This window comes from Erythrolamprus reginae, chromosome 5 (assembly GCF_031021105.1).
Source record: "Erythrolamprus reginae isolate rEryReg1 chromosome 5, rEryReg1.hap1, whole genome shotgun sequence".
Classification (NCBI taxonomy): Eukaryota; Metazoa; Chordata; class Lepidosauria; order Squamata; family Dipsadidae; genus Erythrolamprus; species Erythrolamprus reginae.
In genome coordinates this window covers 37379873-37404331 of record NC_091954.1, presented here as the reverse complement: position 1 = coordinate 37404331, position 24459 = coordinate 37379873, and the positions used below count along the sequence as shown (strand labels likewise).

Sequence of the window (24459 nt, the reverse complement as noted above, 5' to 3'; positions counted from 1 at the left end):
TGCCGTTGTAACTTGAAAGGTCACTGAGTGAACTGTTGTAAATTGAGGACTATCTGTATTAATAAGGCAAATTTAAATGTACAGTATCATCTGTGAATTCTTTGAGTGCAGAGATGACATGAAAGACTGCAGGGTTTTTTTTCAGGAACTGTATTAAAGAGATACATTCCCATGTATAATTCAACCTGTGAGAAAAGGTATTGAACTGTACAGAATGACTTTTCATATGTTGAGACTCCTCCCCAAGATGGCTGCTGAATGGTAAGGAGATTTTTCCCTCTTGCCAAGGATTTGCCGATTTTGCTGCTTAAGCTGACTCTCTGTCAATGCTGTTCTCTGGATTTGAATGGGAGAAATTAGAAACCCAAGATGACTTTTGGATAGCGTGGACCCACTTGGGAAGAGGAGACTTGAAGATTCCTGTTCCCTCTGGAAGCCATTGGAAAATCAGGGGCATCCACTTTCTAGGGTTTTTTTAAAAGTATGCCTGGTCTTAATTTCAGTTTTTGAACTTTTACTTTGTTTTATATCTTTAAAAGTAGACCATCCAGCTGAATGCTGATTTACTTCAACTCCCTACTGGACTTTTAACTCTTCTCTTATTTCTTTTTCCCTTTGGTTTATGCTGTTGTTCTAAATAAATGTTGCTTTCTGTATGGAAACATTGTGCGCTTATGGATGGTGAAGGGCTTTCCTTTGAATTACATTAATATTGGACTCTCACCACTTTTTAATTTGCAAAGTAATTGGAGTTAATTTCTTTTTAATTTTTCTTCTAATTTTGAATCAAAATATCCAGAAGATATTTTTCCTTTTTTCTTCTGCTTCAGTTTCTTTATTCACTGATTAAGCTTTTCATAGAGCAATAATGTTTGAGATTACGGACAAGTTGTGGCTGAAATCTGAGAAAAGACCTTCTGGCAGCATACAACTTTTAATTGAAAGCTTTTATAAAAGTTTGATGAGATGATAATGGTCATAGAAAATATTCGGAGGCATGTAGCTTTGGAGGAATCTGATTTGAAAGCTGTTAATCAAAGAGTTATTGACTGTACAGATGGAGAACTGAGTTGAGTCTATACAACTCTCTGAATTTCAGGTCTGCATTTGTTTACAAGAGTAGAATCATGACATGGAGAACCGATGCATTCTTTTTCTAAGGAGGACTGGGAAGATTGGAGAATAGATTTATTACTCATAACTGCAAATCATTTTCATTTGGACTTTTGGATAGATTAATTGTGGAGATTGAATGTATTATATTTAACTAGACAAGTGATAAGAAATGGTATGAAGAAACAAACATAGTTATTTAATCCAGTCTGAATTACTTTTAACTTTTGGAATGAGTTTCAATAGATAAAATGCCATGGTAACCAGTCCTGTTTTATTGCCTATACCTACCTGCAAATCTTTAAAGCAATTATATCTTGTCCAGTAGTGGGTTTCACTTATGTCTGCTACCAGTTTGGAACTGTGAATGAGTATGTCCAGAAGCTTCTGTGTATCTGCAGATCATCCATGATGACATCCGAGTGGGTGGGCAGAGCCTCCCGCCGCCACCACTGGTTCACTCAAACCAGGATGAACCAGTAGCAACTCACCACTAGTCTTCTCCCAGGGTCTTATGGCTATAGTAGAAAACTGCCATAAAATCCAGGGGGAAAATACAGCTATTTTACAGGATTCGTGATAAATGCTATACTCGTACCCACGTGCTCTGAAGTACTTTGCAGAATTAAATTCAATGCATCGTATAGTAATAATGTCCTTAATAGTGTTTAATTTCTCAAAATATGTTCTTTGTATTTAACCATATGTTTCATTATCATTGCCTCATTACCTTTTACATTTTAAAATGTTCTCTTTCATTTTAATTGCAGTCAAACTATTGTCCACATTGCAATCAAATTACATGTAGTTCCATTTGGTAAAAGGGACTGATATGTTAGCCAAGTTGTTTTATTTTCTATAAGTAAATAATTTTTCTTCCATATCTATTTGTATATCTAAAATACTTGTGTAGCTCAGTAAATTTTCTTAAGCTATTACTCACATGATAAGTGCAAAAAATAGTTTCATTCAATGATCTGCTCCTTTTTCTGTATATTAAGTTGTAAACTGATCACTCCTCAAATAAGAAAATTAATAAACCATATGTGTTCTATGTCTATCTATTTAATTCAGAGCAGCAAAGCACTGTTCAATGCTAAAGAGATAGCTGTTAGTAGGTTTTTAAAAAAAAAATAAATACTGGAAGTGATGATACCAAGAAATAGTATCTTGCTGCATCCTAATTATTTCCCAGAGGTTTGGACCACATTATATTTTAAAAGGCTATCAGTTACTGAAGTTAGTTTACAGGAATATAATCTAGAATAAAGTGCAAAAGCAAATAGCATAGTTATGAGATTATATTGATTGGACATTGCTTGCTAAGTGGCCAACAGATTCATACTTAATCCCTGGATAGTTCAGTGGATTTGCAGCTGGCTGAAGCGTAGACATCAGAGAGTTATTGTTAATGGCGAGTATTCTGAGCAGAGACAGGTTACAAGCAGTGTGCCACAAGGGTCTGTTCTGGGTCCTATTCTTTTTAATATGTTTGTGAGTGACATAGGGGAAGGTTTGGTAGGGTAGGTTTGCCTATTTGCTGATGACTCTAAAGTGTGCAATAGGGTTGATATTCCTGCAGGCGTATGTAATATGGTAAATGATTTAGCTTTACTAGATAAATGGTCAAAGAAATGGAAACTGCAGTTTAATGTTTCCAAATGTAAAATAATGCACTTGGGGAAAAGGAATCCTCAATCTGAGTATTGTATTGTTAGCAAAAACTTCAGAAGAAAAGGATTTAGGGGTAGTGATTTCTGACAGTCTCAAAATGGGTTAACAGTGCAGTCAGGCGGTAGGGAAAGCAAGTAGGATGCTTGGCTGCATAGCTAGAGGTATAACAAGCAGGAAGAGGGAGATTATGATCCAGGTATATAGAGTGCTGGTGAAACCACATTTGGAATACATTACTGTGTTCAGTTCTGGAGACCTCACCTACAAAAAGATATTGACAAAACTGAACGGGTCCAAAGACGGGCTACAAGAATGGTGGAAGGACTTAAGCATAAAATGTATCAGGAAAGACTTAATGAACTCAGTCTGTATAGTCTGGAGGAGAGAACGAAAAGGGGGGACATGATAGAAACATTTAAATATGTTAAAGGGTTAAATAAGGTCCAGGAGGGAAGTGTTTTTAATAGGAAAGTGAACACAAGAACAAGGGGACACAATCTGAAGTTAGTTGGGGGAAAGATCAAAAGCAACGTGAGAAAATATTATTTTACTGAAAGAGTAGTAGATCCTTGGAACAAACTTCCAGCAGACGTGGTAGATAAATCCATAGTAACTGAATTTAAACATGCCTGGGATAAACATATATCCATCCTAAGATAAAATACAGAAAATAGTATAAGGGCAGACTAGAGGGACCATGAGGTCTTTTTCTGCCGTCAGACTTCTATGTTTCTATTCAAAGAACACATAAATGCATTTAATGGACTGTTAGAGGAGAAAATATGAGCACCGTATACCCTGCACTAATCCAATTTAATTCAACAGTTGATTATGATTTACATTTCCACTATGCTAACATGAATATATCCATATTCACTAACTGTGTATTAATGTCAAAGTGCATAATTTCCGATTTCCGATAATTTATTAAGTTCACATTTGCAATGCAATACAATTCCTACAAATTATTAATAAACATGAAAGTTTATGGAATAAAAAATAAAACCACAACAATTTGGGGTTTGTACAGATTCATAAACTCTTGGAGATACATCTGACAGGTAGTAGTATCAACAACAACAGAATCTATTTAGATTGTTTATGCATAACTCTGACTTTGATCGTATTGCTACTCTTCTTCAGAACAAACTAGATTGTTTATGCAATACAGCAGATAAGAAAAATCTATGCTGAGTTTAAAAAAATAAACCCACATTACCCTTGATTTAAATAACAAAATAATTATAATTCTCACCACACTTAGAATACAATTTTATTACTAGTAATAAAATAAGCAGATATGAAAATGTTATATATACAGGCGGGATCTGATGGGTGTCAAAGTTACTGTCCTGTATGAAACCCAGAACATTGAGGAGAACATCAGTAAGATGGCATCCACAGAAGACCTCCCTGAGGGAATGCCTGGGTAATAACAATCATGGGGCAGAACAGCAGCTATGGTCAAGACAAGACACTGAATGGGATTTTAACATTGACAGATAGTTCAGGTGGGTGCATTGAGAAATCCTATAAGTGGCTAGTGGGGGGGTGGACTAAAATATAGCAGCACAAGAACAGGAAGTAAGTACCAGATCCATAGAAGGAGGGGTATACCTCACTGGATATGATGCAGATATCCAGAGAGACCAGGGACAGTTCAACAACCCTAACAATAAGTGGTGGGGTATTTCACTGAATGGCACAACCAGCTGGCATTGTGTTGACGAACATCTGCACTGTGTATGGATTGATTTAGAACAGGGATTCAACAGAAGGCCATGGAATAATAGGGCTAAGATTCTGATTTCTAGATCCCAATTTCCAGATCCAGATGGGCAGGCAGTTATTGACCAATCAATCAAACATGTAATAGTGCCGGGTGACAGCAACATAAGGAATTAGAGAGGATATGGAAAGTAAAAAACCAGTAGTCCCAGTAGTGGAGCACTTGGGGCTCTGAGTCCTAAGAAGCTCCAAAAACCTGAAGATCTTTAACATATATTTTAGTTTTCTCCAATATACTACACTGATTTTTACAATCACAATTGAAAGGCAGCAAGCTCTCAGCGTGGGACCGACATTTGCGTTGGTGCCGGACAACACAGCACCAACTTCCTGTTTAGTTGGGAGGTCTCGTGAAGCAGCACGAGACCACCCAGCCTGCTTGACGCGGCCTCATGTGGCCGGATGTGACTGGGCTGTGCGAGTGGCCTTTTTAAAGGCCTACAAGCCACCCAGCCCTTCCCATTTTTGGCCTGACGGCTAGCAAGTGCAGACACCCACTCACCCTCTGTTCAATCTAGGGTGCTTAAAGGGTCGTCCAACTGGGGGCCAGGTAGGCATTTTTGCAATTGCAGCACATTTGAGTCTAGATTGTATTTTCGCCTACTCCACCGTGGAAGACAGAGAAGTGTATTTGGGTTATGTGGCCTGTCTGGGGTTTAATTAGGTCGGCATGTAAGAACTGACTAATTTTTTCTCGGTCACTGTTTGGCAGTAACGGGGCGGAAAAGGGTATCAGTGGCAACTGTGTGTTCTCCATTGGGCATCTTTTGGAAGATGACAGGCTGTCCCTTTCCACAACTCATGCTGTCTACACGACCGGGGTGGTGGAGAGGGGGTGCCTTTGTGGCTCACTTACGTCATTTCCGGTTCCGGGTCATGGGCGTGGGGTGTTGAGCTCTCCCACACGCTTGAGGCATGGTATACAGGGCTGGGCATAAGATAGCCTCGCACTGCCTAGGCAGGAGTTACGCCCATTTAGTTGCCCAAGTTTGTTATATAGAGGAACTTCCGCCCCATTTAGTGACCTCGGCAGGTCTTCTATGTTTATATTTAATAAAGTGATCCTTATTACCCAGCTTTCATGTCCGTGTGTTATTCCGCATCCGACGCAATACAGATAATCCTCTACTTACAACTACAATTGAGTCCAACATTACTGCTGCTAAGTAAAACATTTGTTAAATTAGTTTTGCCTCATTTAATGACCTTTCTTGCTGCAGTTAAATTAATCACTGTAGTTGTTCAATTAGTAACATAATTGTTAAGTGAATCTGACTTCTCTATTGACTTTGCTTGTCAGAAGGTTGCAAATGCCGGAACACTGCAACTGTCATAATGTAAGTCAGTTGCCAAGTGTCTGAATTTTGATCATGTGATCATGGGGATGTTGCAATAATCCTAAATGTGAAAAAACAGTCATAAATCAGGTTTTTCAGTGACACTGTAACTTTGAAAAGTCATTAAACAATGTGTTCTAAGTCAAGGACTACCTTTATTGCAATTATCTTTCTTCTAAGAGGAATTCCTTCCGTTTTGAATATGATAGACTTTTGAATGATGTCAAGAGACTTTTATATTATGTACTTCTACTTCCTTTCCTTTGTAATCAAAATGAACACATAAATGCAAAAGCATATTGAATATACAAGTTGTACAAAATGCAGTAAAATAAGATATGAACTTACTATTGAGTGTCATAATGTTATCTGTTCCTGGATGATGAAAATTTATACCCATACGACCTAAAAAAAGTTAAACAAAATTTCAATACTAGAGTTATTGTTTTAAAAAAACTAGTTTTAAAATCAAACAGATATGTGTTCAATCTCTTCTTCTATAAAAATATATAATAATAACTACTATATGCTATGTTTATTAAAGGCAAAAGATAACAAATTGCCTGAGAAAAAATTAAACATGTTAATATTTTTTTTCATTGGTTCTCTATAATGGAAATAGTTTTGTTCATTTCTAATTCTTGGAATTTGATTTTTAGATTAACAGAAACACACTTTCAGTTAATTAACTGTAATGAGAAACAGTACCTAATGTTAAATATTGTGCTTTGGAGGAAAAATAAACACATTATTCCCTCATCTCCAACACATTGACTCAATACGGAAATCTGGGAAGAAATATTAGCAGATTCTTGTCAAAACAAACTACAGTATTAACTCTTTAGTGTTTCTTAAATTATTTAATTTGGGTCTCATCTCTCCATCTATGTTGCAAGAATGTGAATAGTACCCTGCAGATTGTTATAAGGATATAAACAAATAATCTATATGAAGCCCTAGAAACTTCAAAAATCTTTAAGCACCCTAAGATACCTTCACCACAGAAATCTCTTTTAAACAAGGGTGGGAATCCTCTAATTAATAATGACTTAAACAATGCGCACATACTCAATTCATGAAGGCTCTTCTTCCCCCAAATCCAAATTAAATGTATGTACTCCAGGGCTGGGTTCCAACTTACCTCACTGCTGGTTCACTTTTTAAATTTTAATTTGTATTTAAAAGCCAAAAACAAAATGGCAATGCATGTGCAGAAGACATTTTTAAAAAATAAAAAAATCCATTTTTAAAAAAAAAATCAAAGAAGATGGTGGCATCCATGGACCAGCACTGAACCGGTTCAGTGACATCATCATGACATCACCAGCGGGTAGAGCTACCTGTTCAGGCAAACCGGTCCAAACCGGGAAGAACCCACCTCTGATGTAGTTTAAATGTATGTCTAAATGTATTGTAGTGTAGTGCTGAAGAAGAGTCTTCACTTTTTGCTACATAGCAAAAAATACTACGGTACCTTCCTCCATGTAGAAAATGAAATGTGTGTTATGAATTATACACAAGTACAATATGATGGGAAATAATCAGCTTGTAAATCAGTAAAACTGGTTTTAGCATCTTATAATACAAAATAAATCATAGCTTTTACAATAATAACTGTAGGTAAAGCTGAGTCAGAAGAATCTTGATGTGTTAAAAAATAAAAAAGAAACAATAAAAAATCTCCATAACAGCTAATGCTTGTTATATTCTAAGTAGAAGTTTTAGAACATCTTGCACTTCACAAGAATTACTGGAAGCAGTAATTTATTCCACACTATTTAAAATTTAATGTCATCCTATCTTTTCCCCAGACTGATTTAAGCAAAATAATGTAAATGGCTAATCTCTTCAGCAGGAATTATTATTCCCTATCGCAAACATCAAAGATAGTCCACAAGTTTATTATTTAGCTTTAATTAAGAGACCCAAAACAAGAATATTATCTTCTGAATATGTTACAAAAAATGTACCTGCCAAAAACAGTTTCCAGGACTTAACAGTTTTGACATTTCTGTAAAAGAAACCAAGACCATCTTCTACTTGGCCAAGGGAGAAACAGCAAACAAATATTGTCTAAACTTTAGATAAGAGTCCAGAAGAATCTCATTTGGCACACAAAAGTCTGCCAAAATAACTGTCAAATAACCAAATTGCAGTAAGTTTATATGTGAGTTGGTAATAAAGAAGTGAAGTTTGTAATTGTGTCACTAAACACTTTTAAAAATATTTTTTTCTTGCTTTGCTAAAGTCAGCTACGAAAATAGAACCAAATCTGTGACATCTGATGTGCGTATGTGCATCTTGTGTTCATTCAGTCACTCCACCAGGGACTGGCTGCCTGACATTTTGTCACCTGCTTTCTGACTTTCTATTTTTAAGTTACACTTAACCACTATCTTCTCAGAAAATCAAAACTGTCAAGATGTATAATGTGTATATAAGTATGTGCATGTGTGTGCATATATGCATGCAACCATATGCATACTGTATATGTTATTGCAATATAAAGAGATTTAACCTAAAATGTCAAGATTTTAAGGTCTTCACTCAAATTAAAGCTGAAATATATTACAGAAATTATTTCATTCAATAGTACTAGTAATGATAGACACAGTTTCAAAAGTATCTCATGGATGCAGAAAACAGAATATATTCTATTTTATTTCAATTAAACCCAAGAATCACAATCCAAAACTAATACTTTTTAAGTAAGCTAAAAAGCTAAAAACTGAATGATAACTGACTGAAACCATTACAGACAGATACAATTGGGTTTCTGGTTGAAATTCTTGGATTCAAAATAATTAAGTAACCAACTAAGGATCCTTATTTTCAGATTAGTAGTGGTCCCACCCATTCCTGATCATTTGCATAACCTCTATATTCAAATCTTTTCGGCTTAGATCTTCTCTATTTTACTCTCTAGTCTAGATAGGGTAAGTATGAGATAAGACAATCCTATAGGGGACAACTCTATTTTCCTACTTGTTTAAGTATAGCACACAGATATTTCTGAACTCTCTTTGTCTCTCTATGGTAGATCTGCAGGCGTTTCTGTAGGCTATTCTGAATCATCACAGAATGCCAAGCAAATGTTCAAGTACAAATCTGAAATGGCAACTTTTCTATATTATATTTTAACATTCTCAGAGCTGAAAATTAAGATGAAAAGATATGGCAAAGAAGTAAAGGAAAAAGAAAAAAACAGGAATGCTGTATGGGGTAGTCCATTTAACGTAGTTTATGGCAGGAATATAAACTGCTCAAAAAAATAAAGGGAACACTCAAATAACACATCCTAGATCTAAATGAATGAAATATTCTCATTGAATACTTTGTTCTGTACAGAGTTGAATGTGCACAATAGCATGTGAAATTGATTGTCAATCAGTGTTGCTTCCTAAGTGGACAGTTTGATTTCACAGATGTTTGATTTACTTGGAGTTATATTGTGTTGTTTAAGTGTTCCCTTTATTTTTTTGAGCAGTGTATTTCCTTTTTGCTTCAAGCCAAAGGTAGCTAGCAGTTAGGTATGAATTTTGTTTTTATCGTCCAGTAAATATACACACTTATACAATTCCCATTAACATAGTGAGAAAACAAATTAGTCACAAAAACTTTTTAATAGTAGCAATATTTCATTAAATATTGACCTTAACAGTGTTTTTCAATATTACAGGTAATCCTTGCTTAATAATGACAATGGGGAGTGCTGGGATTTCCATCGCTAAGTAATACAGTAGCAAGTGAGATGTCACATGAGCATACTCCTTAGCGGTGGAAATCCCAGTATTTCCTATTGCCGGAATTAAGTAAAAATCAATAAGTAAGTCCCCAGCAGGCCAGTTAATGCCTGCTGCAAGGTAGGGGAAGGTACAGGAGTTACCTGTAACTTACTTTAGTGATTTGCCACCTTCCCGGCTGACTTCCTCTTTGGCTTTGCTTGGGGAATGTCGGCAGGAAATGTTGCAAATGGTGATCATATGATGCTGTTGTAAGTGCAGGCCAATTGTCAAGGGCCATACTGCAACCACATGACCACATGAATGCTGGGACTGTGAGAATTTTGAGGACTGATTACTACGTGTTCAGCACCATTGTAACAGCTGTTGAATGAGTTTGTTTATTAAATGGCTACCTATACACAATATATTTTATACTGGTTGGCAATTTCAATGCAAGAGAATCAGAGCAAACAATAAATCACTCTTTGCTAAATTTCACTGCCAGTCGTTATCTTTTGTAACAACACACCTCAGTGTCCCAAAGGTGCTTTTTAAAGAGGCAACTGGATTTTCTGGTTTTTCTTTGAAGACATTTCATTTCTCATCCAAGAAGCTTCTTGAGCTGAAGACGTTTCTTGGATGAAAAGCGAAACATCTTCAAAGAAAAACCAGAAAGTCCATTTGCCTCTTTAAAAAGCACCTTTGGGACAATCATTACCAGGAGGACTGAGAATCTCCATAGACAACATCCCTGATTCTATGCCACAAGTTTAAAGATATATACAGTGATTAGGGGGCTTTGTCTAGACTCTCACGAAACTGTATGTGGTAATTTTAAATAGGCCTATTAATGATGATTACATTATCCAGCTGAATACTGTATAGCTGCTGGACTAATTCCAAGCTCTCTTTGTTAGCTTATGTTAGGATCTCTCAGAATTAAATCCACTATGTATCCAGACTTGCAAATGTCAGTTAACCTGAAAGTGGCCACTTTCCTGTTACCTTATCTCTGAACATCTTTTGTAGGCTGTTTTTAACTTTTTGCCAGATTGCAACAGTGGCTGATGACCTTTGCCCAATGGATATCACAGCAAGCAGTAATAATAATTAACATTATTACAGAGAAACCAGTCAAGTCTCTTTATTCAGTAATAGTGGATAGTGACTTTCAAATTTCAGCTTGTACAAAGCACAAAGAACAAGATCATTTGGTATGTAATTTAAAAACCATAATACCCCTTGAAACAGTGACACTGATTAATAATCTAAAATATCAGAAATCTCTTTCTACTCCTAAGGAAGCTAACCTAGCCTATTTTTGATGTCCTTAATTGAAGACATTATTCTGCCAAGCTTTTAACAATTTCATTCTCCAATTTTATTATTTTGTTAATACTTTGCTATTCAATTATTTTAATATACATATTTAAGCTTTTTTTGTTCTTATTTCTACAATTTCCTCTGTTAATGAGATGTTTCAGACAGTAGAGAAATATTCTAACTACACACACACACACACACACACACACACACACACACATGCTTCCCCGAAAATAAAACCCCATCTTATATTTTTTGAACTCCGAAATAAGCACTTGGCCTTATTCCTGTACACTCAAAGCCCCATTGGGTTTATTATCAGGGGATGTTTCATTTTGGGAAAAACAGGGTGTGTTTGTGCGTATGTGTGCACGCATGTGCGCACGCACACACACATATGCACATATTAGAAAATAGCTGCTAAAAAAACCCCTATAATAATTCAGGTGGGACACCACTAATGCAAAGACCAATGGCATTGTCAATTCTAGAGGAATGGCCACTATTTGATTTGTTCTAATTGTTTTATTCAACTTTGTACATCACCCAGAAAGAAATTATACATCTTAGGTTTAAGTTAGTAAATGTTTCTGGACCATTTATGATTTTTCTTGGTTGCATTATACGTAAGAAATATGCTGACTTAGAAATTGGAGCTGATTAACATTTTTTTCAAACTTTAAGATTATTCTTATTCATGGGCCAGGTTGCACACTTACTGAGTTCTTAAAAATAAAAAAGAAAGCTGTAGAAAAAGGGCTATCCCTTTCATGAGACATTATGTCTTGATTCTCAGAGTTAGTTGTAATAGCTGTTTACTTTGGAAGTTGCCGGTATATATATTAAAAGCCTCTGGCTTCCTGTCTAACTAACCAGATTTAAAATGCACAGGCTACCAGTTTGTTACACACACTCTTTTTAAAATAGAAGAAAATAGTATTTTTAGCATTATGTTTATTTATTTGACTGTAAATTTAAAATAGATGATATAAAATATTTTTGGAGAAAAAGAGCCAATCTATAAACTATGATTTGACATCTAACTGCATCATTAATCATGCTCTGTACTTACTTTTCATCTCAATTAACTGAGATTTTAAAATCAAGGAGTAGCTTTAAACATTTAGCAATTTAATTACTAGCAAAAAAAAAAGCAATAACACATAAAAATGTTAGAGCAGGGAAAAAAGCTGATTTTCTTTTAAGGTAAGTATGAACATATGAATATTCCTAACCTGTAAAATGATTCCTCCACATTATATCAGCGAAACTCATTGGTGGGCCACTGGGAGGGTAGTGTTTACCTTTAAGAGGTTCATGATCAGTCCTTATCATATCCATTAATGAGTTTTCCAAAGAGTGCAAGTTAAAAGTATCATAGGGCCGATTCCGGTCCTAGGAAAAAAACAAACAAAACAAAAAAAAGGACTGTTACAAAATTGTCACTAAACAATGCAGTCATTTAACACATTTCATTCATTACAAATTATTGTAAGATTAGCAAAAAATGTGCAAAGCTCAAGTTAATAATAATTTTAACAAATGTTGAAAGCAGTACGACAAGTGAATAGGAGGATCATACTTATCCTTCATCAGAAATGCAATTTTGTTGAACAAATAACTTCTTTTAACATTTTAGCATATCAGCCTACTTTTAAACTATTTAACTGTATTCTGAAGTAAAGGCTATCCTATCCTATGTCCTATTTTCTCACACACTTAGCATGATCTATTAAAGTGTACAGTGGACAAAGGTTAAACAACTGAGATATAAATAATATCTTCTGTCAACTGATCTAGAATGGGATGAAGAAGACACCTCTCTACTTCCAATTAAATTAGTTTGCGTCAAGATGCATGTATTTGAATTTCAAGTTTATTGCAACTATATTTCTCCCTCTTCAAAATCATTGTGCGATTCTAGAGTTCTTTCAAGCATAAAAACACTTTAGACAAAGAGAAACAGTGGGATGCAAGAGTTAACTTTTGTGAATGGAATATTGCTTGCAAATTTTTGCATCCAAATCACAGTTTACAGTAAAACCCACTTTACAGTAAAACTTTAAAAAATATAATTTAATGCTTCTACGAAGATTATAAGAGCACAGTACAGAAAAAGATACTTTACCAAGATGAATTTTATATTTCAAAGTATGCTGATACAGTAGTCCCTCACCTATCGCTGGTGTTACGTTCCAGACCTGGCCGGGATAGGTGAAATCCGCAATGGGGAATTTATCGACTGATAGTACTTATTTAAGCATTTATATTGTAATTGTTTGGTAAGTTTTCATTGTTTTAAGTGTTTATAAACCCTTCCCACACAGTATTTATTTTAGATACAGTATTTAAATACAGTATTTACAATTTTAGATATATATATATTTTTAAAAACCTGCCGATCGAGTTCGGCGGGCTGTTTAAATCTGCCGATCGGCTTCCTCAGAAACCCGCGATGAAGTGAAGCCGCAGTAGGTGAAGCGTGGTATAGCGAGGGACTACTGTATACAGAAGCCAAGATACAAAGTAGGCAAGGAAATAAAATAAGCTTAATTTAAAATATAACCTACAAATAATACTACAGTGGAACCTCAAGATACGAACCTAATTGGTTCCAGGGGGAGGTTCGTAAGACGAAAGGTTCGTAAGACGAAACATTGTTTCCCATAGGAAACAATGTAAAGTCAATTAATCCGTGCAACCAAAAAAAAACCCGCAAAAAAAACCGCTGCCGCCCGGCTGTGACCTTTTAAAACAGCCCCGCGGCTTCCCAACCATCTCCCGAAGCCAAATGCCAAACCCAAACTTCCGGGTTTGCCATTCGAAGGCTCCTGGGAAATAGGAAGGAGTGGGGCCAATTGAAATTCTCCCATCTGCAGCGTCATCGGTCTCCAGGCAGACTCTCTCTCAATTTCGGCCGAGGGAGAGTCTGCCCGGAGACCGATAACGCTGCAGATGGGAGAATTTCAATTGGCCCCACTCCTTCCTGATTCCCAGGAGCCTCTGACCGGCGAACCCGGAAGTTTGGGTTTGGTGTTTGGCTTCGGGAGATGGCTGGGAAGCCGCGCGGCCATTTTAAAAGGTCACAGCCGGGCTGGGGGGGTTGCTGGGAAGCCCCCCCAGCCCGGCTGTCACCTTTTAAAACAGCCGGTAGCCCTCCTTCTGGCCTCCCTTGCCTGGCCCCGCCCTGCCTCACCCCTCCCCTCCTGAGGTCCTTCCCGCCCCCCTCCAAGGAAGATCCTGTGAATCCCTTTGGATCAGGCAGTGGGATTCCCCGCCGGTTCCTTCTCTGCGCCAAGGGAAGGGATCATGGAAAGGCTGCTGAGCCCAGAATGGGGCTTCCTAGAAGTTAGGAATTAGCAACCTCCAGGAAGGAGTGGGGCCAATTGAAATTCTCCCATCTGCAGCGTCATCGGTCTCCGGGCAGACTCTCCCTCGGGCGAAATTGAGGGAGAGTCTGCCCGGAGACCGATGATGCTGCAGATGGGAGAATTTCAATTGGCCCCACTCCTTCCTATTTCCCAGGAGCCTCCGAACGCGTTCGTAACTTGAAAAAAGTTCATAGGAAGAGGCAATTTTTTTCTGAACCCCGGGTTCGTATCACGAGTTGTTCGTAAGACGAGGGGTTCGTATCTTGAGGTACCACTGTATTTGCACCCAAGGAAAGGCTGGCTCTGCCCCTTTGCTTTCAACATAAGGTAATTATTTTAATAATACTGCTTTTTCTATGAAGATCACAAAAAGTTAAATACTGTATAGAAACAGATACTTAACCAAAATAAAATTTACATTTCCAAGTACGGTATGTAGATAAACAAAAGCCAAGATACAAGGTAACCAAGAGATGAAATCATCTTAATTTGAAATATATCCTGAAAATAATACTGTTTGCATCCAAGGGAAGCTCTTGCAAAATAAAGCAATTATTTTGATAGAAAACCCTTGGGTAGAGTAAAATTGTACAAACAACTTAGCAGCAGGTAAACGCACTGAAGCACAACAGAAGAATAAGTAGTATGCAGCAGCTCTTGAAAATATTTGCCAGAAATATTTTATTTTTGGAGGGTAAACAAGAAGAGCAGAAAATTAACACTCAAGGGACATTTATACTTTAAAAAATAAAAGAAAAATAATAACTTTTGGGCTACAAATACTTTCTTTTTGATAAATTTTCATCTTCCAGAAGAAAAGACTAGGCTACATTTACCAAACTCAACTTCAAAAACATAAGTATAATTGGAGGAACCATTTGATTTACACAACAACGTACACCCATGATGGCGAACCTATAGCATGTGTGCCACAAGTGGCATGCAGAACTATATCGGAGGGCATGCGAGGCTTGTCCTATGTGAGCTCCAGCACACATGTGTACTAGCCAGGTGATTTTTGGCCTGGACCTCCAGTTTGCCCATTGTACTGTTTTTTGCACTCCTGAGGCTACAGGGAAGTTTCCTGAAGCCCCGGAGTGTGAAAAACAGCCCAATGGACAAACCGGAAGTTCAGAAAACGGACCTCTGGTTTGCCTATTGTGCTGTTTTTTGCACTTTGGGGCTTCAGGAAGCTTCCTTAAAGGCTACGGAATGCAAAAAACAGCACAACAGGCAGACCAAAAGTTTATTTTTACAAACTTTTGGTTTGGTCATTTTTTCACCATCCCAGTGAGGCCTGTGTGCATGCGTGGGGATGGGGGAGATTGTACACATGCACAAGAGCAGCGGGGGGGGGGGAGGAAATGGGTGTGGGCACGTGCACCTGTGCTATCATATGCACACACACACATACAGCACACAAGCCAAAAAAAGTTTGCCACCACTGACCTACACACATGCACATGCACTATAATTATCATTTAAGAGGAATTTATTTCCAAAAATTATATTGAAATTTGTAGCCGATCTGAACTGGTTTACTGTTGGAAAGGAATATACAGTGGTACCTCTACTTAAGAACGCCTCTACTTAAGAGCTTTTCTAGATAAGAACTGGGTGTTCATGATTTTTTTGCCTCTTCTTAAGAACCATTTTCTACTTAAAAACCCAAGCCTGGAAAAATTTCCCAGGAAATTTGAGAGTGGCACAAAGGCCCGGCCAGTTTCCTGCAGTGTATGGGAGGCAGCCTCACTCCGGGTGTATGGGAGGCGCATGCTCCTCCTCGCTGCCTTAGAGTCCCTCTTTTTTTTTAAAGCCTTAACGTTTTTGGATTTTTTTTTATTCCCCTCACCTCACCTTCTTCCTTCGGCAGTGACTGTCCTCCTCTTCTTCGTCCCCCTCCTCCCACCCAAATTCCAAGCTTTTATTTCTTTCCTAATAGCTTTGCACGCATTATTTGCTTTTACATTGATTCCTATGGGAAAAATTGCTTCTATTTACAAACTTTTCTACTTAAGAACCTGGTCACTGAATGAATTAAGTTCTTAAGTAGAGGTACCACTGTACATGGAATTATTCCTTTTTTAAAAAATAAAGTTTATTTAAGCTTTTGTTCTTAAAATTAAAAAAAGTCAAATAATTGTTCTTACAGATCTGGTACCGTTTCTGTTATCACATCATTATTACAAATTCATTTCATTGTACCATGAACCAACCAAATACAATACAAATAAAGTCATTATATCAATATAAAACAGAATGTTAATATTTTCAAGTCTTTTGCACTTACACCTATACTCTATATTGTCAATTTTGTTTTTTATTACGGATCCATCTATACCATTTTTTACATATCTCTTTAGTTTCTTTATTTCTATCTCCTTTAAATTTCATTTGTCATTATGTCCATTTCAGCACAACTGAAAATTTTTTCAATGATTAAATTTTCAGACGGGGTAATTTCTTTCTTCCATAATTGTGCTATTGAAATTCTGACCATGGTAACTATGTGCGTCACCAGATAGAGCTTTTGTCTGGGGTAACATAATTTCCAAATGCCCAGCAGCATGCTTTCTGGGGAGTATTCAATTTCCTCTTCCAATATATCTCTGAGCCACCTATGTGTGGTTTTCCATATAATTTGAATTTTGGGGCACGACCACCACATATGAAAAAAGGTTCCTGGGTGTTTCTTGCATTTCCAACATGTGTCTTTAAGATTGGGATAGATTTTGGTGAGTCTTTGCGGGGGCAGATACCACCTATAAAGAAGTTTATAAAAATGTTCTTTGTAAGCTGCTGACAATGTGATTTTACAAATGTTGTTCCATGCTCTCCCCCAGACAATTAAGTGTATATTATGTTGCACATTATTGGCCCATGCAATCATAGGTTCTTTGACAGTGTCTTCCATCTTGTCTGTTTCTAACATATATTGATATAATTTCCTGATCAATTTATCGTCTTGTCCTGTAAGTATTTTATCCAATATATGGGTCGTTATATTAATTTACGTTATATCCTGCAGTACACATAGAATGAACAGTAAGGTTAAACCAATGTTCTTTCTGCTGTGCGCTTCTTGGAGAGTCCAAGCATGGGATATACCCAAGCTATATATGGGCAGAAATCCAGTAAGACAACTCCTGGCCTCTGTGAAATAGAGTTGACTCTGAGCATGAATGTTGGATCCAATCTGAGGACAACTCTGTTGGAATGGACACCCAAGACACACATAGAAACATAGAAACATAGAAGTCTGACGGCAGAAAAAGACCTCATGGTCCATCTAGTCTGCCCTTATACTATTTTCTGTATTTTATCTTAGGATGGATATATGTTTATCCCAGGCATGTTTAAATTCAGTTACTGTGGATTTATCTACCACATCTGCTGGAAGTTTGTTCCAAGGATCTACTACTCTTTCAGTAAAATAATATTTTCTCATGTTGCTTTTGATCTTTCCCCCAACTAACTTCAGATTGTGTCCCCTTGTTCTTGTGTTCACTTTCCTATTAAAAACACTTCCCTCCTGGACCTTATTTAACCCTTTAATATATTTAAATGTTTCGATCATGTCCCCCCTTTTCCTTCTGTCCTCCAGACTATACAGATTGAGTTCATTGTCTTTCCTGATACGTTTTATGCTTAAGACCTTCCACCATTCTTGTAGCCCGTCTTTGGACCCGTTCAATTTTGTCAATATCTTTTTGTAGGTGAGGTCTCCAGAACTGAACACAGTATTCCAAATGTGGTCTCACCAGCATTCTATATAGTGGGATCATAATCTCCCTCTTCCTGCTTGTTATACCTCTAGCTATGCAGCCAAGCATCCTACTTGCTTTCCCTACCGCCTGATTGCACTGTTCACCCATTTTGAGACTGTCAGAAATCACTACCCCTAAATCCTTTTCTTTTGAAGTATTTGCCAACACTGAACTGCCAATACAATACTCAGATTGAGGATTTCTTTTCCCCAAGTGCATTATTTTACATTTGGAAACATTAAACTGCAGTTTCCATTGCTTAGACCATTTATCTAGTAAAGCTAAATCATTTACCATATTACAGACGCCTCCAGGAATATCAACCCTATTGCACACTTTAGAGTCATCGGCAAATAGGCAAACCTTCCCTACCAAACCTTCCCCTATGTCACTCACAAATATATTAAAAAGAATAGGACCCAGAACAGATCCTTGTGGCAAACCGCTTGTAACCTGACTCTGCTCAGAATACTCGCCATTAACAATAACTCTCTGATGTCTACGCTTCAGCCAGCTGCAAATCCATTGAACTATCCAGGGATTAAGTCCAATCTTCACTAATTTATCTATCAGCTCTTTATGTGGAACCGTATCAAAGGCTTTGCTGAAGTCCAGGTAGGCAATATCCACGGCACCACCTTCATCCAACACCTTTGTGACATAGTCAAAGAAATCAATGAGATTAGTCTGACATGATTTGCCTTCAGTAAAGCCATGCTGATTTGGGTCTAATAAGTTATTGTTTTTTAGGTGCTGATTTATCCTCTTTTTGAGTAGAGTCTCCATCATTTTAACTACAACTGATGTCAAGCTAACTGGCATGTAGTTACCAGCTTCTTCTCTACTGCCCTTCTTGTGAATAGGCACAACACTGGCCATTCTCCAATCCTCAGGAACTTCTCCTGTTAACAAGGATTGGTTAAACAAATCAGTCAGGGGGGTAGCAATGACAGATCTGAGTTCTTTAAGAACTCTGGGGTGGATGCCATCTGGACCCATTGCCTTATTTATCTTTAATCGTTCAAGTTCTTCTAAGACATCGGCTTCTAAGATCACTGGAGCTGAATCCGTACAGCTGGAAGCAATGCTATATCCCTCTATAGTATTATTTTGTAAGGTGTCTTTTGAGAAAACTGAACAGAAGTAGCTATTGAAATGGTCAGCGATCTCCTTATTCCCATTAATGCATGTATTATTCCCGGTACTAAGCTTCGTGATGCCGCAGTTTTTCTTCTTCTTATCATTAATATATCTGAAGAAGGTTTTTCTCCCCCTTCTTTACAGATTTGGCAATTTCTTCCTCTTTTGAGGCTTTAGCAGCATATATTATCTGTTTCGCCTCCTTCTGTCTCATTTTATATACCTCCCTATCAGCTATACTTCCAGACTCTTTATACCTCCTATAGGCAGCCTTTTTTTCATTGACTATAGCCCTTACATCATTGCTAAACCATAGCGGTTTCTTCTTCCTTTTACCTTTAGTTATTTGTCTTACATACAGTCCAGTAGCTTTTAAGATGGCCTTTTTTAATACAGTCCACTGGATGCTCGCTCCTGCCATTTTATCCCTCCCCTTTAATTCATTATCTAAATATTCTCCCATTGCATTAAAATTTGTTTTTCTGAAATCCAATACTTTGGTTGCATTATAGGATTGCTCACAATGAGTTTTTACATCAAACCACAAACATAGATGGTCACTGCAACCTAAATTTTCTCCCACCTTGACATCTGAAACCCAATTCCCATTCGTAAAAACTAAATCTAGAATATTCTCCCCTCTAGTTGGTGTCTTAACCAGCTGTGCCAGAGCTGCTCCTGTAAAGGCCTCTACTATATTCTTACTTTTGCATGTAAGGGCACTGGGGATATTCCAGTCAACATCAGGCATGTTGAAATCACCCATAACCACAATATCTCCCTTTACTGCCATTTGGGTAATTTCATCCACCATCTTGTTGTCATATTCCTCGGATTGCCCTGGAGGCCTATAGATCACCCCAATTCTAATGACAGAACCTTCTTTATTTTGCATGCAAATCCAGAGAGTCTCTAGATCTTGACACGTATTTTGAATTAGTGTTGTTTTTAGACTTTCTTTAATATAAATGGCTACTCCACCTCCCCTTCTCTCTATTCTATCCTTCCTATACAGTGTATATCCTGGTATGGATATTTCCCATTCATTAGAATCCTTAAACCATGTCTCAGTTATGGCAACCAGGTCCAAATTATCTCTAGATATTATGGCCATTAATTCCCAGAGCTTGTTGCTCAAGCTTCGAGCATTTGTGCACATTACCCGAAGAACATTATTTTCGTTATTAGTTTGCCCCTTATCATCAACAACTACCTCTATATTATTTGCAGCTCCCTTTTCATAAGCTTCCAAAAACTGCTTTATCCTCATTGGTCGGGGACAAAAATCACCCACATCAGTTACATCTCTGTCCCCTTTACCTAGTTTAAATGCCTGTCCAAAAAAGTTCTGAATTCCTCACCGAGCACCTGGGTACCTCTGTATGATGGATGCAAACCATCCCTCTTAAACAACTCCCTATTAGACCACCTACTGACATCATGACTTACATAGCCAAAACCTTCAGCTTTACACCACTGCCTTAACCACACATTAAACTCTCTGATACACGTTGTTTTATCCTCTTGGCCACAAACCGGTAACACCTCTGAGAAAGTCACTGAATCAGTTATTTTACCCAGCTCCACACTTAGACATTGAAAATCTCTTTTTACTACATTAACATTTCTCTGGGACAAATCATTTGTGCCAAGATGCACCACCACATCAACGTTATTACCTTTACTCACAGTCTTAACAATGTTTGTAATCCGCCTCCTGTCCCTGCTGGCAGTGGCCCCTGGGAGACACCTCAGCACCTTAACCACATCCTTGCTCTGTCCCAAATCAACACCTCTAACGGTCGAATCACCCACAAGAAAATGTGTCCTCTTTTTATTTCTACTAACTGTATTTGATGGTTTGGTGACATTTACGACAACTTCTCCTTTGAACATCCCCTCATTCTCTGCCTGAGGGACCTTGCTAATATCTCCAACATCCTTACTATTTAAATCCGCAAGAACACTATAGGAATTCGATACAGAGAGACCAAAATTGCTATGTTTTTGCTCAACTGCACGCAATCTTCCTGAACCGACAGTTGTCCACACAGCCCTCCTCCTTGGGGGGCGCTGTGGAAGTGGAGGCTGGACACATGGCTGCATTACAGCACGTGGCTGGGACAATCTTTCCACTTCTGACTGCAAGCTACAAACTAAGGACTGCAATCTAGAGATCTGTCCACAGTCTGAAGCTGGGAGACCCTAACAGCTCCAACAAGGGAAACATGAGGGCCTGTAGGACTAGGGTTAGGTCCCGGGTAAGGGTATCTATGCACCGTAGGCGGTCACAAATTAGCTACCCCCTTTAAAAAACTACGCCTGGAATGCAGGGATTACATTTTGAAGACTTTGTACTTTAAGTGTACATTGAACTTCTTTAAATTCAGAATGATTCTCCACCTGTCCACACCCTGAGCACTTTGGTACCAGAAAGAGGATTGAATAGAAGCTGAAACTCCGTTTTTCCACTGGCACCGAATGTCCCGCAGATGCTGAATCTCAGCTTCCATCTCAGCTACTCGAAGAGGTAGTCGGGCTGGTAGTGGGGTTCCCCAGACTTATTGTCTTGGGGGACTTCAAACTGCCATCACTTGGTGAAACCCCTGGACTGGTACAGGAGTTAATGGCCACCATGACAGCCATGGACCTGACTCAAGTAATACAGGGTCTGACTCACGAGGGGGGGCACGCACCCAATATGGTATTCCTTTCTGAGCAATTGAGTAATGGTCTGAGACTAAGGGGCTTAGAAGTGTTGCCTTTGTCATGGTCGGACCATTTTCTACTATGGCTTGACTTCCTGACTCCAATCCTTCCCCGCAGGGAGGCAGAACCGATTAGGTTATTCCGCCCCAGACGCCTTAGGGACCCAGAGGACTTTCAGAAGGCGCTTGGGGTTATTCCAGATGCACTCGTCCACAGTTTGGCAGAGTCTCTTGCTGAGGCCTGGAACAAAGCTGCAGCGGAAGCTCTCGACCGGATTGTGCCATTGCGCCATCTCCCCGGCACTAGACCCCGTAGAGCTCCATGGTTCAACAAGGAGCTCCAGGAGTTGAAACGCCAGAAGAGATGTCTGGAGAAGCGATGGAGGAAGAATAAATCTGAATCCGATCAAACACTTGTAAGAGCTCACATTAAGACTTACAAAGTGGTACTCCGGGCGGCAAGATACGCGTATCATGCTGCCTTGATTGCATCAGTGGAATCCCGCCCGGCCGCTCTGTTTAGGGTGACCCGAAACTCCCTTCTTAACTGGGGGGAGTTGGGGAGCCCTTGCAGAGTAGTGCCGAGGACTTTAACACGTTTTTCGCTGATAAAATCGTTCGGATACGAGCGGACCTCGACTCCAATTGGATAACAGAGTTGACTGACAACGAGTCAGTCGAGGTGACTGGGGCCCGTACTTGTCCATCTGTCTGGGAAGAGTTTGATCTGGTGACACCTGATGAAGTGGACAAGGCCCTTGGAGCTGTGAATTCCGCCACCTGTTTGCTGGATCCATGTCCCTCCTAGTTGGTCTCGGCCAGCAGGGAGGTGACACGGAGCTGGGTCCAGGAGATTGTCAATGCTTCTTTGGGGAGGGGGGCCTTTCCGGATCCCTACAAGGAGGCACTTGTGCGTCCCCTCCTCAAGAAGCCTTCCCTGGACCCAGCCATTTTCAACAACTATGGTCCAGTCTCCAAGTGATGTGCCGGTGCCTGGAGGCTGTTAGGGTCTGGATGGCTGTCAACAGACTCAAACTCAACCCTGATAAGACGGAGTGGCTGTGGGTTTTGCCTCCCAAGGACAATTCCATCTGTCCGTCCATTACCCTGGGGGGGGGGGAATCACTGAACCCCTCAGAGAGGGTCCGCAACTTTAGCGTCCTCCTTGATCCACAGCTCACATTAGAGAAACATCTTTAAGCTGTGGCGAGGGGAGCGTTTGCTCAGGTTCGCCTGGTGCACCAGTTGTGGCCCTATTTGGACTGGGGGTCACTGCTCACAGTCACTCATGCCCTCATCACCTCAAGGCTGTAACACTCTCTACATGGGGCTACATCTGAAAAGTGTTCGGAAACTCCAGATCGTGCAGAATGCAGCTGCGAGAGCAATCATGGGCTTCCCTAAGTATGCCCATAGTTACACCAACACTCCACAGTCTGCATTGGTTGCCGATCAATTTCCAGTCACAATTCAAATTGTTGGTTATGACCTATAAAGCCCTTCATGGCATCGGACCAGAATATCTCCGGGACCGCCTTCTGCCGCACGAATCCCAGCGACCAGTTAGGTCCCACAGAGTTGGCCTTCTCCGGGTCCTGTCGACTAAACAATGCCGTATGGCGGGACCCAGGGGAAGAGCCTTCTCTGTGGCGGCCCTGACCCTCTGGAACCAACTCGCCCCAGAGATCAGAATTGCCCCCACCCTCCTCGCCTTTCATAAGCTTCTTAAAACCCACCTCTGTCGTCAGGCATGGGGGAATTGAGATACTCCCTTCCCCCTAGGCCTATACAATTTATGCATGGTATGTTTGTGTGTATGTTCGGTTTTTTAAATAAGGGTCTTTTAATTATTTTAAATATTAGATTTGTTATATGTTGTTTCATTATTGTTGTTAGCCGCCCTGAGTCTACGGAGAGGGGCGGCATTCAAATCAAATCAAATCAAATCAAATCAAATCAAATCAAATCAAATCAAATCAAATCAAATCAAATCAAATCAAATCAAATCAAATCAAATCAAATCAAATCAAATCAAATCAAATCAATAAAATGGAGCTGGCATTAACTTCCATTTAGTTTTCATATCAGCGTGCCTATGGTTTAGCCATAAAAAACACCTGGAGGTGACACTGGATGCTAGGGCCCTTGAAGTGAACTTGGTCACAACAAGGGACGCATCAGCTTAAAATTCAGCAGCTGCAATCAATTTACTTATGTCCTGATGCATCCTGGTGTCCTCAGGGAATGCCTGCGTTTGATGGAACCATAACCATATTAATGATGTTCTGGAGAAGACTGACTCTGCTATAGCAGATTGAAATGCCCAGGTAGCTGCCTGGTGCATCTTACAAGCAGCCAATTCTACTTTTACATCCTTGGTTTTTAGGCCTCCCGCTGTGTCGGAAAGCAGTATAGCCGTTGTACCCAAAGAAGCCAGAGGAGCATCCACAGATGGTAATTTGAGAAGCTCCTCTAGGTCCTGATCTACTGTGTACATCTTCTTGTCCATCTGA

At 39.0% G+C, this 24459-nt stretch overlaps 1 protein-coding gene across 1 annotated transcript in view; it reads right to left on the bottom strand.

The window, feature by feature from the left end:
- Window positions 1-24459, bottom strand: part of CPEB3 (cytoplasmic polyadenylation element binding protein 3) — a 110043-nt gene that overhangs the window by 41331 nt on the left and 44253 nt on the right. The window contains 2 exon segments of the mRNA XM_070752415.1: window positions 6261-6317; window positions 12265-12355. Of these exon segments, the coding sequence (XP_070608516.1) occupies window positions 6261-6317; window positions 12265-12355 (148 nt within the window).